This window comes from Gorilla gorilla, chromosome 8, assembly GCF_029281585.2.
Source record: "Gorilla gorilla gorilla isolate KB3781 chromosome 8, NHGRI_mGorGor1-v2.1_pri, whole genome shotgun sequence".
Classification (NCBI taxonomy): Eukaryota; Metazoa; Chordata; class Mammalia; order Primates; family Hominidae; genus Gorilla; species Gorilla gorilla.
In genome coordinates, this window is record NC_073232.2 from 135,958,857 (window position 1) to 135,974,810 (window position 15,954).

Below are 15,954 nucleotides of genomic sequence, written 5' to 3' on the forward strand. Positions count from 1 at the left end.
GCAGGGAGGGTGAGCTGGTTGCACCATGCAGACCAACTTTAACCCACTGCTGGTGACTAGCAGAGCACTGTGTTGAAAGCAATTCTGAAGCCAGGCTGGGATTAGCGGGAAAGTGGTAGGAAAGGCTGGGAGAGGCACGCAAGCTTGAATTTTTTCTTCGGTTTGCCAACTTGGCTTTATGTTAGAATCGCCTGGAGAGCTTTACATCCAAACCCATATCTGGACCTCACACTGAACCAGTTCAGTTAGACTCCCTTGGTGTGGGGCTGGGCATGGGTGGCTTTAAGGCGCCTCAGATGATTCTAATGGCCAGTGTGCTGATAGCCATGTCTCTATTGCATCCCAACCCATTTTACTGCTGGAGGAACTGAGGACTGGGGTGAGGGAGTGTTTGAATAATTGCCCAGAGCTATGCATCTAGTCGGCAGTGGAACTGGACTTCCAACCTCATTGGGTGCTCCACCTGCCCCTCAGGCTCTCAGAGGCCTCTGGGGAGTCTTTGCAGACCCAGATCTCCCCTTCTCTCTTGTGTAGATCTGTGGCTGTGGCATTAAAGCCCATGGCAAGCAGAGAGTGCTCCCAAACCCCTTCCCCAGGATCCTCTACCCACTCCCAAGGCAGGTCTCCCGAGTCTTGCTGAGCGAGTCATACTCCTGGACTCCCATCAGCCCACTGCACTGCAGCTGCAATCGTGGACTGCAGCCTTAGGGCAGGCAGAAGCCTGGGGGAACATCCAGGGGTAGGTCCTGGAAAGTTCTGGAGCTCCATATGGAGGAAGTCACTTCCTTGGCTGCACATACAGGCTCTCTTGAGAACAGCAACCCGAGCTGCATCCCTCCAACCTGCCAGGTGCTCAGTGGTGGTGGCCCAGGGGCATTGAGCTCAGCTGCAGCCCCAGCACTAAAGAGGCAACACAGAAGATGTGGCAGGTGTGAACCCTGTTCCGGGTCAGATCCCTGAGATGGGAGACTCCTGGCCTAGAGGGGATTAATGGGGACCAGGAGGCAGCCCTTGGGTGGAGCTTGTTTGAGCTAAGAAATGTATTACCGCAACAGGTTCAGCTGGATCTGACGTTGCTGTGCCTTCCACAGCACTCCACAGTTTGCTCGGGTGTTTTTCTCCTGGGCCCTACAGCACCCCCAAGAGATGGACTGGGTGAGCTATGTGAGCTCCACTCTGCAAATGGGGGCACCAAGGCTCAGAGAGGAAAGAGACTGCACAGGTCATTTAGCTAGGAAGACTCAGGGAACCAGGCAGCCTGAGCCCATCTGCAGATGCCACTGGGCAGCTCCAGGGCCCCCTGGGCAGAAGGATGTCTCCCTTGCATGCAGCACCTCCTCATTGTTCTCAGCCTCCTCACTGTCCATAGAAATAAAAATCAAAACCCACCAAGGCAGTGACAGGCTGATCCCAGGGAATTCAGAAAGGAAAAGTAAGGACAAGCTCTATCTCCTTAATTAATTCAGGAATGTCCTTTCATTTTTAATCCTGTAAGTCCTCACTCTGTACCTGAAGCTGTACCAAAGCTGTCCAGACACCCTCTGCACCTAGTTAACATTCTCTTGGGTTTTTTTTTTTTTTTTGAGACAAAGTCTCACTTTGTTGCCCAGGCTGGAGTGCAATAGTGCGATCTCAGCTCACTGCAACGTCCATTTCCCTGGTTCAAGTGATTCTCCTGCCTCAGCCACCCGAGTAGCTGGGACTGCAGGTGCGCACCATCAGGCTGGGTGATTTTGATATTTTTAGTAGAGATGGGGTTTCACCATGTTGGCCAGGCTGCTCTTGAATTCCTGACCTCAGCTAATCCACCTGCATCGGCCTCCCAAAGTACTGGGATGACAGGCATGAGCCACCGTGCCTGGCGCTAACATTCCCATTTTAAAGATGAGGAAACTGAGGCTCAGTCAGGTTCCAGCCTTCCCCAATTCCATCAAGTGACTCAGCCTCAGTTCTAGTGCTCTGCCTGAAACTGGTGGCCGTGCCCAGCCCCTCACAATGACTACTCTGCTTCTTCTCTCAGCAGAAGCAAAGGTTCCTACTTTCCTCCCAGAGGGATGTGGGGAGACACGTTGAGGCACGACCTACTCAGAAACGGAATGCTGCAGTTTCCGAGATGACTGAAACCAAGTTGTTCATGTGTCACTTACACCCTTCATTGAGCTGTCAGCGCAGAAACTAATATTCCCCACAACTCCCCAGTGACTGTATCTAGGCAGCCAGCCTTGCCGCTTCCACCCGCCTTGTACCTTATAAATGGAGACGTGTCAAGAGTGTAGGTTGACGTCAGATGGCAGCTGGGAATGCTGGGAGCTGGGAGGCCAGGATATTGAGGAAGAGAGGAGGATTCTGCTGTAATATCTGCCACCCCTTTGAGTTGATGGAGAAGATCCCACTGGCTGGGCGGGGGATTCCCTTCTCTTCACATTTGCCTGTTAACTTTCTCAGATAGGAGAGCATAATTCTTGGGTCAAGTGTTTAAAAGAAACATTCCAGTGTTCCTGTAGGTTCTCAAGCTTTCTATTGGAGAGCATGAAGTCTTTATAACCATACCTGTCACTTAGTGAACACCTGCCAAGCACCTGGGGCTATCATCGCATACCTTATTGTATCTGGGATAGCTTTAACAAGGCAAGTGCTAGAATCCTAGTCTCACAGAAGTTCAGAGAGGTGAGATGAGTTGCTCAAGGACATATGGGTAGGGAGTGACTGAGACAAGAGTTAAAGGTCAGCGTCAGGCCAGTTGGCTATAACTCAGCCTTTAGGCCATGCCACAACACCAAAGACTGGGGCAGGCACTGGAAACACAGAGAAGCCACATGTGTATGTTTTCGGCCTGATTTCCAGTAGGGCTACGCATAAGTACCATGACATGAACTCAGATGGCCTCCAAGCTCCTGTGAGTGAAGCAGGCATTTGAGTTTCTCTAGCAAAATTGGTGGGCTCCCCTGCAGTCATCCCCAGTCTCCCATGTCACTGACAGTAGTTTATGTAGCTGGAGTTCCCAAGAGACCATCAGCACTGGTAGCCAGAGCCACTGGCAGATGCAGTTGGCATCTCAGAAAGACAGGACATCCAACTCTACCAGCCAAAGAGCCGCCTGTACTTGTGTACTGGGGCACACGAGGCCACAGTGGGCAACATATTTGCAAAGCTGCACCTTCACTCTTAATAGAAGTCTGACACCTCCAAGTCACAGTCACACAGGCTCTGTGTCCTCAAAGCCCTAGGTCACAGAGGACTCTTCCCAGAGTCTTTGAGCAGGGCCTGCACATACACAACAGGTTCTCATCCAGAAGCTCAAATGACATATTTTCTGAATTAAAATCCACATGTCTGGAAGCATTTGTAAGGCTATGCTCTCCACAGCAATCTACACTTATAAATAATTGTGGTTGTCATAAATCATTGGAATCAGGCTTTGAGGCACTTGAAAATCTGACAGTACCATTATTGTGGCTTTTCAAAGTCAGGAAAATGTGTAGATGGGAAAGGGGTCTCATATGCAGGGGATTCCCAAAGATTGATATTCTATTAATAAAATGACTTCTCCATTCTGTCTCATAAAAATTTAAAGCATCAGCTCATTACTTCAAATATGCAGGTCTTCAAATACACAAGCTGAGTTCTCCAGAAGTCTTGGGAAGACCCTGGGCTGGCTGTCCAAGGAATGTTCTGTGACCCAAGTTGCATTTAGTACACAACGTATGTGTGTGTGTGTGTATACATGTGTATGTATGTATGTGTGTGCATGTGTTTATGTGTGTGTGTGTGTGTGTGTGTGAGTGAGAGGGAAAGAGGAAGAGAGAAAAGAAGAGAGATGATGGTGGCATAGAAGGTATAAATAAAGGGTGCTAATTTGTCACTTTAAATTCAGGATTTGAAAGTACAGGTGCTTGATCACACTGAGGAATGGGAACCTGAGTCAAGGAGGCCAGTGGGGCAGCCTGGCACCAGGAAGGCACATGGTCGCCGGCACCTGCCTTCCAGTTTCAAATCCTGGTTCCTGCATGTTCCGGCTTTGTAGCTTTGACACTTCTCTGCCTTGGTTCCATCTTCTGTACCATAGGGAGAGTGATACTGGGGTCCTGAGATGGTATCTGTGAAGCAGTTAAGGAGACACAGAGCCCCTGGGGGCCCACAGGAGGTGCTGGGTCAGGGGCTGCAGGGGTTACGGTCCTGTTCTCACTTCGGAACTTGCTTCCCTTGGGGATTCCCATTGTGGAGCAAGATCAGGACACTGGTCTCTCCAGAGGCTCAGAGAAGGCCTTGGAGTTCTGGCAGACATGCCTCCCTCCTGCCTCCCAGGACTGCCTAGGCTGCTGGGTGGGAATGTGAGGTCCCCATGGGTGAGGAGCAAGGGTGGGCAGCTTCCTGTCTCCATCAGCCCTGGACTGCGGCAGCCAGCTCAGATGCGCCAGTCCCCCACATCAGAGGGGCTTGTCACTGAGAGAGGAGGCATGGCTCCATGGAATAGTTCCCTGGACAGCTGTCAGAACATAAGAGTACAAGCACACAGGGTTTGGGGGTCTGGCAAGATCTGTGGGTATCTGCTCTGTGTCTCACCCTAAGTCAGAAAAATACACATCTCTGTGCTCTGCTTCCTTTTCATCCACAAGCTCTGCGCCCTGCAGCACTTTGTATCCTCTCCAAACCCACACACCCCAGGCTTCCATAGGGGCTGGGCTCCTGTGTCAGAATCCCCTGACACGCTTGGAAGAGGGGATCCCGGCCTCTCCCCAGCTCCATCCCCTCCCCCAACCTGATCTGCTGACCGAGGGTGTGGACCTCACCCCAGGGGATTTTCCGGGGGGAGCTGTGTCAGGACAGGCATGTGAGCCTTTTGAGCACATAAGCATGAACGTTTCCCCCGAATGGAGCCTCATGCCCCAGAGAGCACACGGAAAGTCATCTTGTGCTCAGTGGAAGGTCTGGGCAGGTGGCAGGCAGCGATGTTTGTGGGGACAGGCCCTAATTTCTAGAGGGTGGCAAGGGCGGCACCCTGTTCCTGGGGCTGCTAATCTTTGTCAGATCTCCAGGGTTGACCTTGGCATACACATGCTCTAGGAGTGGGGTGGGGCTGGTTGATGCTGTTATGGCCAGGGGTCCCCAGAACAACCACACAACCACACAGCCTCCCCTGCTCCCCATGCGGTTCTTCAGGTGGCATCTTGGTTTGCTAGGGCTGCCATAACAGAGTACCACAAACCGAGCGGCTCTAACACAGAAAGACCTCTCACAGTTCCCAAGGCCAGAAGTCCAAGATCAAGGTGTTGGTTCCTTCTGAGGGTTGTGAAGAAGAGCTCACTCCACCCATTCCCCGAGCTTCTGGTGGTTTGCTGGCCATTTTTGGATTCCTTGGCTTGCAGATGTCTCACTCTGATCTCTGCCTTCGTGTTCACATGGCACTCACCCTGTGTGTGTGTCTCTGTCCAAGTTTCTGCCTTTATGAGAACACCAATAGTACGGAATTAGGGGACTGCCTTACTCCATTATGACCTGATTTGTATCTGAAACAATCTTATTTCTAAGTAAGATCACATTCCGACACTAGGGGTTAGGACTTCAACATGTGAATTTTGGGGGGAGATGCAATTCAACCCTCAATGGGGGCCATGACAAAAGGAAGCCAAGTCCTGCTCTGTCAACACCTGAGCCCAATAACCCCTCACTGTAGGGCTTTCTGCCAGAACTGAGCAGGAGATAGGGCCTTACACTGGAGACTTCTGCTCTGCGAGCTGCCTCCCTCCCACGTCCCGTCCTGAGACCATCCACTAACTTTGACTGTGGAGGGGGAAAGGCATTAAATAAACTGACAACATGGAGGAGGAGAGGCTCCCTTTAGCACACTGTGACCCTGCCCACTAGTGACATGTGACTGGGCAGAATTGTAACGCCCCTTTCCTGGAGGGAAGGGCACAAGGAAGGGGTGAGCAGAGCTAGATCTGGCAGGAAAACATGGACTGAATTGTCCCTCTCTAAAAGGTCATCTGGAAGGGATCTGGTGCTTATCCAGATGCCTGCCCGGATCTGGAATTAGAAAGAAGTCGTTGTGGCAATATCGAAACCCTTGCCTCTTCTCATCAACAAAAGGAGCTGGGGGCTGTCGGAGCTAGTGTGGAGCATAGCCAGCAGCCAGCCACAGCAGGCGCAGGGAACCACCTGCATGGGGCCATGAGAAAGCAGCTCAGCCAGCCACAGCCGGGCCTGGAGGGGGCATTCCAGCTACCCCCCGCCAGTGGCCACGTGGCAGCAGTGTCCAGGCCTGTATTCAGCCAAAGCATCTCTTTGCTTGGAGGCCCTGATAAAGGCCAGACATTGGCTTTTCAAAGCAGAAATTGTCATTGTGCACAGTGTGGACGGGCAAGTCACAAAAGTTCCAGACAGCATATAGTGACCTCAAGGGAAAGGGGTTCTTGGAGCTGGAAGGGACCCCAGAGCTTCCTTTGTCATGTCTGCAATGCTGAGATTCACATCTTGGCGTGGCCACTAGCCAGGACTTGGACTGCAGTTAGATGGAGCTGGGCTTCCCATGCAGGAGACCCTGACTTGCTGCTCATCTCTCTGAGCCTCAATTTCCTCACCTGTAAAGTGGGAATAATGACTCTCATTCTGCTGGATAATTGTACAGTTAGAGATTGTACACATAAGTGCTCGGCCCAAAGGAGACACTCAACTGGGAATTATGATGTCTGAGCCAGGTGGAGAGCTGAGACTTGCCATGAAATCTCTGAGAAGGAAATGCAATAGATTTTACCTCTTAATTACCTAAATGGTGAAATTTTAGATTGTCTTGAATAATTTTATTCTGTGAAATCTACAGAGCCTGCAAATAACAATTTTGATCTTGCTGGATGGTTTGATGATATCTGGTTCTTTCAATAAATCCTTTTGGGAGAGCCAAAATGCTAAGCCTGAATTTAGCAAGGTATAAAAAACTATAGACATTTTGAAAAAGCAATTTGGCATCGCATAGCAACAATGTGTTGGCATTCAGCTAATTCATTATTATTATTAGGTGTGAATTCTAAATTCAGGTTTTTTTGTCCCTTTGAATTCATCACTTCTCAAAATAGATTTCTTTAAAGTATAGATTTCCTAAGTGTTCACAGCTCCATTTCCCCATTCAGGCTCCCAAGCATATGAGAGGAGACATAGCCACAGTCCCCCACAGGATCAGAAGGCAAAGGTAGACAGTGGTGCTGAAAATGGGATGCTAACTAGAGGGTCCTCAGAGTGGACTCCTTGAGAGCCTGTTCCAGAAAGGGGCATTTCTGTGGAGGATCACAGTCCACCAGCTTCCTCCTCCTCCTCTTCGCCAGCTCTACAGCCCAAAGAAGGCTTAAGTATAACCAATTGAAGATAGAAGCACTGAGTTCCAGCTCAAGCTCAGTTCTTTCTGTACCTGGGTCCTCACCTGGGCAGATCCCCAAGCTGAGAGCCACCACCGCCTTCTATCTGCAGGTACTCCAGGTAGAATACAGGTACTAGACCCCCAGTCAGAGGGAAGTACAGGTGCTGCACCTTCCATGGCCACTGACTTGCTGTGTGATATCTGGCAACCCCTTTCCCTCTCTGGGCCTCAATTTTTTCATATGACAGTGGGTGGAGGAGACAGTGTTATATGATCTCCAGACTCTCTCCCAGCTCTGTGGGTCTTTTCTATTTCATATTAATGCTGGATAATGTCCAGATATGGCCAAGGGTGCTGGACACACTTGAGAGAGTAAATGGCCTGATTTGGGTGGAGGGTAGAATTCTGTTGAAGGCTTTCCCTGACCTCATAACATGGTATTAGCACCCTTGCCTGGAGCTGTCTGGTGGCACCGAGAGGACTCTAAGATTCATGGGCTGTGTCTTTCCTTGCCCTCCCCCAAAGAATGAAGGTCCCTTTAGGATCACCTGACCGTGGCTATTGTCAAAGACCACCAGGATCCGAACCCAGGGAAGAGGCCTTCCTTGCCAGCATTCTTTCCTGTGCATGACATACTTTGAGCTTTGCAAAATGTTTTCAAAATTGTTCTCAGCCCTTCCTTCCATGCAACTTCCTTAGGAACACAGAGCCAGGATCGGAAGCAAACAATGGGACCAGACTCTTCTAGTTAAAAGATCATTGAGACGATATTGTGCCACCTTTTTGTTTTTCACATGAGACATGCAGGTCCAAGGAGTGAACAGAGATGCCCAGGACCATATGACAAGTCAGCAGCAGAGTTGGCGCCAAAGCCAGGACAGCCAGCTATTAGCTAATAGCTGGGTTCTCAGTGCAGCTTGGATTTCAGAGTCAGACAGACCTAGGTTCAAATCCTGCCTTTACAATTACTGGCCATGTGACCTTGGGCAAAGTATTTAACCTCCTGGGACATCTGTTTCCTTGCATGTAAAACAGAGATGGTCATATCTCCCAGGGCTCAGCAAAACCACATATGGAAAGTGCTTAACACAGTGTGTAGAATAAAATACAGCCTGATGAATGTTCACCATCATCATCATTATTGGTGTAAACTGTTATTGTTATTTGAGGAGGCAGTCTCAGATAAATTGAGGGTTGGGCTGGGAAACCGTGGTCTGCAGGGCACAGACAGGCCCTGGCCCATGGCCACTCCAGGCGGTGCTTAGCTGTGTCCTCATTAACAGCTTCCCTGTCTCTCCGCAGGCTAGTGGAGCTCTTCTCCACGGTGCCCATCGGCTCCCACTGGGGGGTGCTGTCCAAGTGCTTGGCGTACAGCAAGGCCGCATCCGACCCCTTTGTGTACTCCTTACTGCGACACCAGTACCGCAAAAGCTGCAAGGAGATTCTGAACAGGCTCCTGCACAGACGCTCCATCCACTCCTCTGGCCTCACAGGCGACTCTCACAGCCAGAACATTCTGCCGGTGTCTGAGTGAAGGACCGCGCTCCTGCTGAAGAGTTTAGAATGAGTCAGCGGTGAGAAGAAGGGTGGGAGGGCGTGGGGGCCCCTGGGTGGACACCACCAGCCACCAGTCCCTGGCATGCCCAGTGATCCTGGTTCCCTGGCTTGTAGGGGCTCCAGAGCCTGCTTCCTGGTTCCTCAAGGGCAGATATTGGACATTCCTTATTTGTCACCAAAGGATGACTGTAGGCCGTGTGCTGGCCTTTCTTTCTAAGAAGCTGCTTTGAGCTCCTGGACTCACCTGAGGCTCCCTGGGGGATGACGCTCAGTTCTGTCACTGTCAAGGATGCAGAGAGCTGGTGGTAGGTGGGAAGCATGGTGTCCACCTGCCTGCTGACCACTGGACGCTGCTCCATGCTGAAGAAAAGTGAGTCTCCAGGGGACATTTCAGCCATGCTGAAAGGGAGGCTGGCAGTGGTCATTTGGCCCGGATCTAACATGGCACCTCGTCTCCACAGGGTAGTGGTGGCTGCTTCAACCCAAATATTATTCAGCTGGTCCTAACGACATTGTGCCCAGCTGGGACTCTTGGGCTCTGTGCCTGAGGGAAAATGTTTCACAACTAGTGGCTGCCCAATTGCTGCTGACCAGTTGTCTTAGAAATGGTCAATTGGATTCAACTTTAGTCCTCTCCTTCCCCCTAAAAGCGAATGTTTGTGTGTGCAGACAATCTTAGCATGAAAATGGTTTAAATAGGCTGGTCCTACATGTATTAGGTTCTTTCAAGTTTGACTGGGAGGTCACCTTTTTCTGATTTACAAGTCCTAATTGTTGGAGCTCAGTAAAGGTAGGAGGAAGGTGGCTGGTTGGTCCTCCCTTCCCCCTGTTTGTGACCTGAATTTACAGGAAGTGTTTCAACTTGTCTTATGCATCTTATCTGGCATGTCCTGGGAGATGGATGGGCAAGAACTGGCCTGAGCAGGGATTTTTGCCTTGATTTTAAGTCACTGGGTTCCATTGTCCTGGCACCTCCATTTCCTTAGTTTCTGTAAGCCTATTAACAGAAAGTAGAGGCTGTTCAAGGTTATCAAGAAAGTGCCCTGTGCTAATGATGAGACAGTGAATTTTTTTTTTTTTTCGAGATGGGAGTTTCACTCTTATTGCCCAGGATAGAGTGCAATGGTGCGATCTAGGCTCACCGCAACCTCTGCCTTCCAGGTTCAAGTGATTAGAGACAGTGAAATTTTTATGGAATACTGCACCTATAAAACACATGCCAATCTGTTAGCAGTCCTGACTTGATTTAATAAAAACCAAGGAGAGCCACCCCTGCTTTCTGGCCATCTCTTCTTTGTCTACCATTTCAAATTGACTTGTGAATACTCAGAGCAGTTATTTTTCAATCCTCCACTCTAAGTGATTCCTCCAGGGTGGGAAGCACGGGGAGCAATGGAATCAGATGGCTCATTCTCTCCTTCCAGCTCTTTACATCCTAACTTTGGAGGTATAGAAGGAAGGATGTGGTCCAACGGGAAGGAAGTGAAGAGTCTATTGGTTTTTACTTCTAGGCAGTCCCAATTTTTAAAGGCAGAGAAGTATCTGCATCTTTATTTGAAAAGACGTCTTATTAACTCTTAGCTCCTCAGTTAGAAAACAATTCACCTGGCTTAGTCTTGTCTAGTTTCAAAGTTTCCACGGAGACTAGAATGGAGACAGGTGTAGCTTCCAAGGAGGCCTTGGCATCTTGCAGTTGCTGTCAGAGATGGGCTCATGTCTGCTTGGGGAAGCCAATGGGGCACAATCCTTCCCAATTTCATGATCTGGGGCATCATGTTGGTAGCTGAAGTCAGCCACGGTGGGAGTGTTTATACCATGAAAATCAGCAAATGCTATAAATCAGGCCTTTTGCCCCACAGAGAGCTGATTTTGAAACATCTACTAGCACACCACTGCCAGACATGACTGTGTGTGTCCCTGAAACAAAATTGCTCTGGCTCAGAGCTCCTTTGGCCACTCATATTACAATAGCAACAGACATTTGCTTCCTGGTGGCAAGTAACTGTGCACCCTCCAACATCCCAACCCCAGAAGGACCAGTGGGATTGAAAACCAGCAGAAGCCAAGACAGGATGCACAGCTGAATTGGAGAAGAGTAGCTCCCTTCTCACACAAATGCTTTCAAAGTTGGGCAAAAGTGGCCCAGTGCATGAGGTCAGTCAACAGCCAAATTCCAGCAGCAAAATACATTTTCATCAATATCACTTTGGGAGAATAACTGTGGCACATGCTCTTTCTGCTTTCTCTGTACTATATAGGCAACATGTTGTACTCCCAGTAGCAACTAGATCTCTTTTACCTCTTCTTTAGCCAAGAAGCAAGATCTGTCACCCACAACATCACATATCTTGAAAAGATGCTTTTCATAATTTTCACTATACCTCTAAAACCAATTGTACCGGCATCACATAGACAAAAACTCCAGATAAATCCATTGATTGGGTATTTTCATTATTATTTGGACACATGAATTAAATCCCAAGGGAAAGTGAGAAGAAAATTAATGTATTAGCAACCAGTGTTAGCCAACTCTGCTGTAATTACCTTTAGATAAATGTTTATTTTCATCTCTATACAGTCTATCAAATTTGCCCCCTGGCTTTATTACTCCCAATTGAATTATCTACCTCATTTTGTTAATTTAATTTATCAAAGGTAACATTGTTTTCTCAGGTATAACACATGGAAACACCAAGATTTTCAGCGTCTGAATCAAACTAAAATTACTTGCTTGACTTCACTCCAGGGTGAGAGTTGACCTTTAAGGCCCAAACTCTGGTGAACTGTTGGACTGGGTAGAAATCTTTCAAGAAGCTTGAAAGTAAGGCCATAAAGGAGGGGCTTTCAAATTCCTAAATCCACACATAGGGCTGAGTTCCTAGTCCTACACAATCAGAATTTGCCTTTTTAAGTCACCCTGCAACTACTCCGGCTTTTTATATGGCACCTTTCTCAGGGAGGGGATTTTACAGCCGAGGGACCTCCAAAGGGAATGTCCATTTGCATGTGTGCCCTGGTATTTAGGGTTTGTCTCATGGTCAGCTCGCCTCTCAAAGATGGCTCACCAATCACCTGCCTGTTTTTACTTAGAAAGCAGGCTTGGGCAGGAGGGGAAATGGATTTGAACCATCTCAGACCAACTCTATCTCTTCTAGGACTCAGCTCAGCCTCCTGTCCCCATGAGCAATAAAACTCTCTCCTTATGTCTGTGAAATTCGTTTTCTTTTTCATGGTGCCTTTCTTTCTAAGAAAAGATGGAAAGAATGGGGCCAGGTTCATGTCCCGGTTGTCACCCTTTTACATGCTTGGGTGCAGGTAGCTGAGGCCTTCCCGTGGCTGCAGTGTGACCCTTGGAGGAACCAAAGCCTGTGCATTGTTAGAATTTAGCCCAGATGCAGGATAAACTAGTTTGCCTGAGTTTAATGAGGATATTATATCAGGTACCAGGAATCCCTTGGGTCAGCTCCTATCCTCTGGACGGGGAGCACCATGGGAAAAAGAGGTCCGAGTCATATTTAGGGCTTCATGTGTCTGGAAGGGAGCCATTAGCTCTTAAATTATTCACAGAAGTCACCACGGAAGGTTGTTTAAAATACAGATTCCAGCATCCCCTCCTCAGAGATCAATTTCAGCAGGGCCAGGCAGGACCTGGGTTTCCGCAGTTTTAATCATCGATGCCCAGGTAACTGATAGGAGTTTTCTTCAAACCATCCCCTAAGGAGAAATGATCTTAGACACTTGGATAAACTCTATAGAAAACTGAGTGTTTCTATGAATACCTATCTAGGTTTCAATTGTCTTGTATCTTTCCCTAATTCTCCAAACAGTTCAATCTCCAGCTTTATTCAATGGCTGGGCCATTTTGTTCTTGGAGGGACAAAATTGACCTCTCCATGAAATTGCAAAAACCCATCTTCATTCCTTTTTATGGGGCTCCAGGTCATAAGGATGAGATATATTTGGGGTACTGGCAGAGGATGGCAGAGCTGGCTGGCTCTGAGCCAGGAAACCTTGTTAGAGGAAGGGACTGTGGCATTCAGAGGGGTCCCCTTGTGGGTACTTGCTTGGGTCTTGGATCAAACTCTACTGGGGCAGCCTGGCTGTGGGAGGTGATGACATCCGCCACCTCTGCCACTACCCAGAGCTTGTCCTGCCCTCTTCCCAGCCAGCCTCACACATAGGAGCTGAGCCAGGCTGAGGCAAGGTCAGCGAGAGACAGTTCTGCATGCCAGTCTCTGGGTGTGGGTCTCTTGTTGGCTCCCAGCTCATCCCGTGTGGCTGACCCTTCCAGGTCACTTGGAGCAGCCAGTAATGACAGCGTCCTAACAGCTGGTGGGTATGGAGGAAAGACTAGACATCAGGCTATGGACTCACATGGAGGGCCCTGGTGTTGGCTCTGGGACCTGGGCTGGGCCGGACCTGGGGAGAGGGTGGGTGGAGCTTGGCCTCTGCAGTTTGCGCTTGCAGGTTCAGGGGAGAAAGTTGTCTGAGATCAGGGTTTAGGGGTAGTGTTTCCCATTAATCTTCATCATAATCTTTTGATGTAGGTGCTGTTATTATCTCTACGTTACAGATCTGGGAGGATTTGAAAGTCCTGGAGACAGGGAGGTTTTGGGGAGAATGCAAAACAGGGCAGGGCTCTCAAGGAGGGTGGACCAGTGACCATGGGGAAACTGAGTGTTTCTATTAATAAGTATCTAAGTTTCAATTGTCTTGTATCTTTCCCTAATTCTCCAAACGGTTCAATCTCCAGTTTTATTCAAGGACTGGGCCATTTTGTTCTCAGAGGGACAAAATTGATCTCTCCATGAAATCACCTGCACCTCACTCTGGGCAGCTCTAGGCTCAGCAGATGTTTTTCTGCCATTAGGAAACAGCCCCTTACTCTCAGCTCCTGCGCTAACACCCATACCCACCAGCTGGGCGTTGGGACCTCTCCCGTCATATGGCTGCCACTTGCTTGGGAAGGAATTCTCTAGACTCCTTTTACTTTGTATGTGTTTCTAGGGGAATTCTGAGGGAAGAAGCTTTGCGGCAACCTCTGTGCCCAGAACATACAGCTCACAAGCCCTTTGTGCCGACAGGGAATCTATCTAATTGTTTTAGTGTGTGAGGCTCATTGTCAGCCTAGATTTCCCTGAAACTCTGGGCCAGCAGCCCCCAGGAGCATCAGTAGGACCCAGCATTTCCCCTGGCACCAAAGTGGACCTCTTTGCACCTTGCAGCCGGGAGAACTGACTTAGAGGGCCCTGGTGTTGGCTCTGGAACCTGGGCTGAGATGGATTCGGGGAGAGGCTGGGTGGAGCTTGGCCTCTACGGTCTGTTCTTGCAGATTCAGGGGAGAAATTGGTCTGAGAGCAGTGTGGTTTGTAAGTTCCCCAACTTCCCCGCTGGCTCACACTGTCTCCCCAGACCAATGGCCTATTAGCCCCCAAAAAGTTAGTCCAACCCCAGGCCAGCTGCCTTTGCTCTGCTGTGGCCTAAGTTCTGGCCTGGTCAAAGGAAGGGGGCAGGAACTCCAGGCTTGCTCCTGCCTCCTCACACCTCATTCCACAAATGCGGAGCGAAAGAGCAGGAGCCAGACACTTTGGGGGGTTGACTGTCTAGAAAGGAGGAATCAGAGGTCCCAAGGAACACAATCGTGCAACTTCCTAGGGAATCTGCATCAGGAGAAAGAAGCAGCTAGGACACACGGTGGCTTCACTCAGCCTGGCCAAGATATCACTGCGCAGAAGAAGAGATCTGTCAGGGGTCCAGAGGAGCGGAGTCCTGGAGCCTCTGGGAGGGCAGCATGTGGCAGCTGCAGGCTGTGGTCCAGAACTATAAGCAGACTTGCCTGTCACTCTCCAAACATTTACTGAACACCTACTGTGTGCCAGGCCCTGTGCTTTGTCAGGCTCTGGGGGAGACAGGTCATTACTCTGCAGTGTGGGAAGCGGGGCTGCCCTGGAAGTGTGTACTCAGTGCTGTGGGGGTACAGAGGGAGGGCTGGAGAACTTAGCTGGTGGGAAAGGAGGGTTCTGGAAGGCTTCTCAGAGGTGGTGGCATTGGGCCAGAACTTACAGTAGGGAAGAGCATGTGGCAAGGCACAGAGGAGATGGGAGCCTGCCTGGTGAGGGGTCCAGTGGTGACAGAGCTCAGTGTGGGTCCAGAGATGGTGTCAGGTGAGGGCTGAGAGGGGAGGGCAAGTGCCCCTTGAGATGGGCTGAATGCGATGATGATCTGTGGCCAGTGGGAGATGATAGAAGTCTTGAGGTTGGGAATATAAGAATTAGGTCTCTTTTAGAAAGAGAGGACATGGAGAAAATCCATATATTTTTAGCTACCAAAAAAGAGAAGGAAGAAAGAAAAGAAACAAGAAGAGAAGCAAGAATGGGAAAGGAAGGAAGAAGGAGAGAAGGAAGGAAAAACAAAGGAAGGAGAAAAAAGGAGGGAAAGAAAAAAGGAAGGAGGGAGGGGAGGAAGGAAAAGAAAAGGAAGGAAGGAAGGAGTCCTAGCCACTTCTTTCTCCTGATGCAGATTCCCTAGGAAGTTGAACGAAGAAGGAAGGAAGGAAGAAAGGAGAGAAAGAAGGAAGGAAAATGAATCTCATTCATTTTGAGGGGCATCTTCATTACACAGCGTGGGGAGGGAAGCATAATTCACTCTTAAGAAACCAACCACACCAGCCAGGGCCCATCTTCTGACAATATCCTGAAGGGTTCGAATGTTTGTCTTCGGTAGGGAGTGCCACACATTTAATATCAATGCAGGGTCCTGATGGGCACTGCCACATACCCCCAGGACAAACGGAAAAATCCACACAGCAGAAACAAGCAGTTGGCAAAAGCTGTCCTCATGCTACTTGGCAATTCAATCACCCTCCCTTCACTCCCACACCTATTTCCGGGTGTTGCACAGTTTGCCCGTACAGTGTGTCATGTAAATAGCATCTATCATTTAAAGGTCAAATTTGATGAGTCTAATCAACCTTAGCAGTGTTCCAGTTCATCAAGTATACCCATATTTAAGGACTTTTAAAGTAATTTGGATTTTTAACTCAAAAG

At 49.2% G+C, this 15,954-nt stretch overlaps 1 protein-coding gene across 1 annotated transcript in view; it reads left to right on the forward strand.

The window, feature by feature from the left end:
- Positions 1 to 15,654, forward strand: part of GPR26 (G protein-coupled receptor 26) — a 28,900-nt gene extending 13,246 nt beyond the window's left edge. Inside the window, exon 3 of the mRNA XM_004050239.5 lies at positions 8,654 to 15,654. Coding sequence (XP_004050287.3) covers positions 8,654 to 8,885 — 232 coding nt within the window. The 3' untranslated portion in view covers positions 8,886 to 15,654. The remainder of the gene's footprint in view (positions 1 to 8,653) is intronic.
- The last annotated feature ends 300 nt before the right edge of the window (positions 15,655 to 15,954 follow it).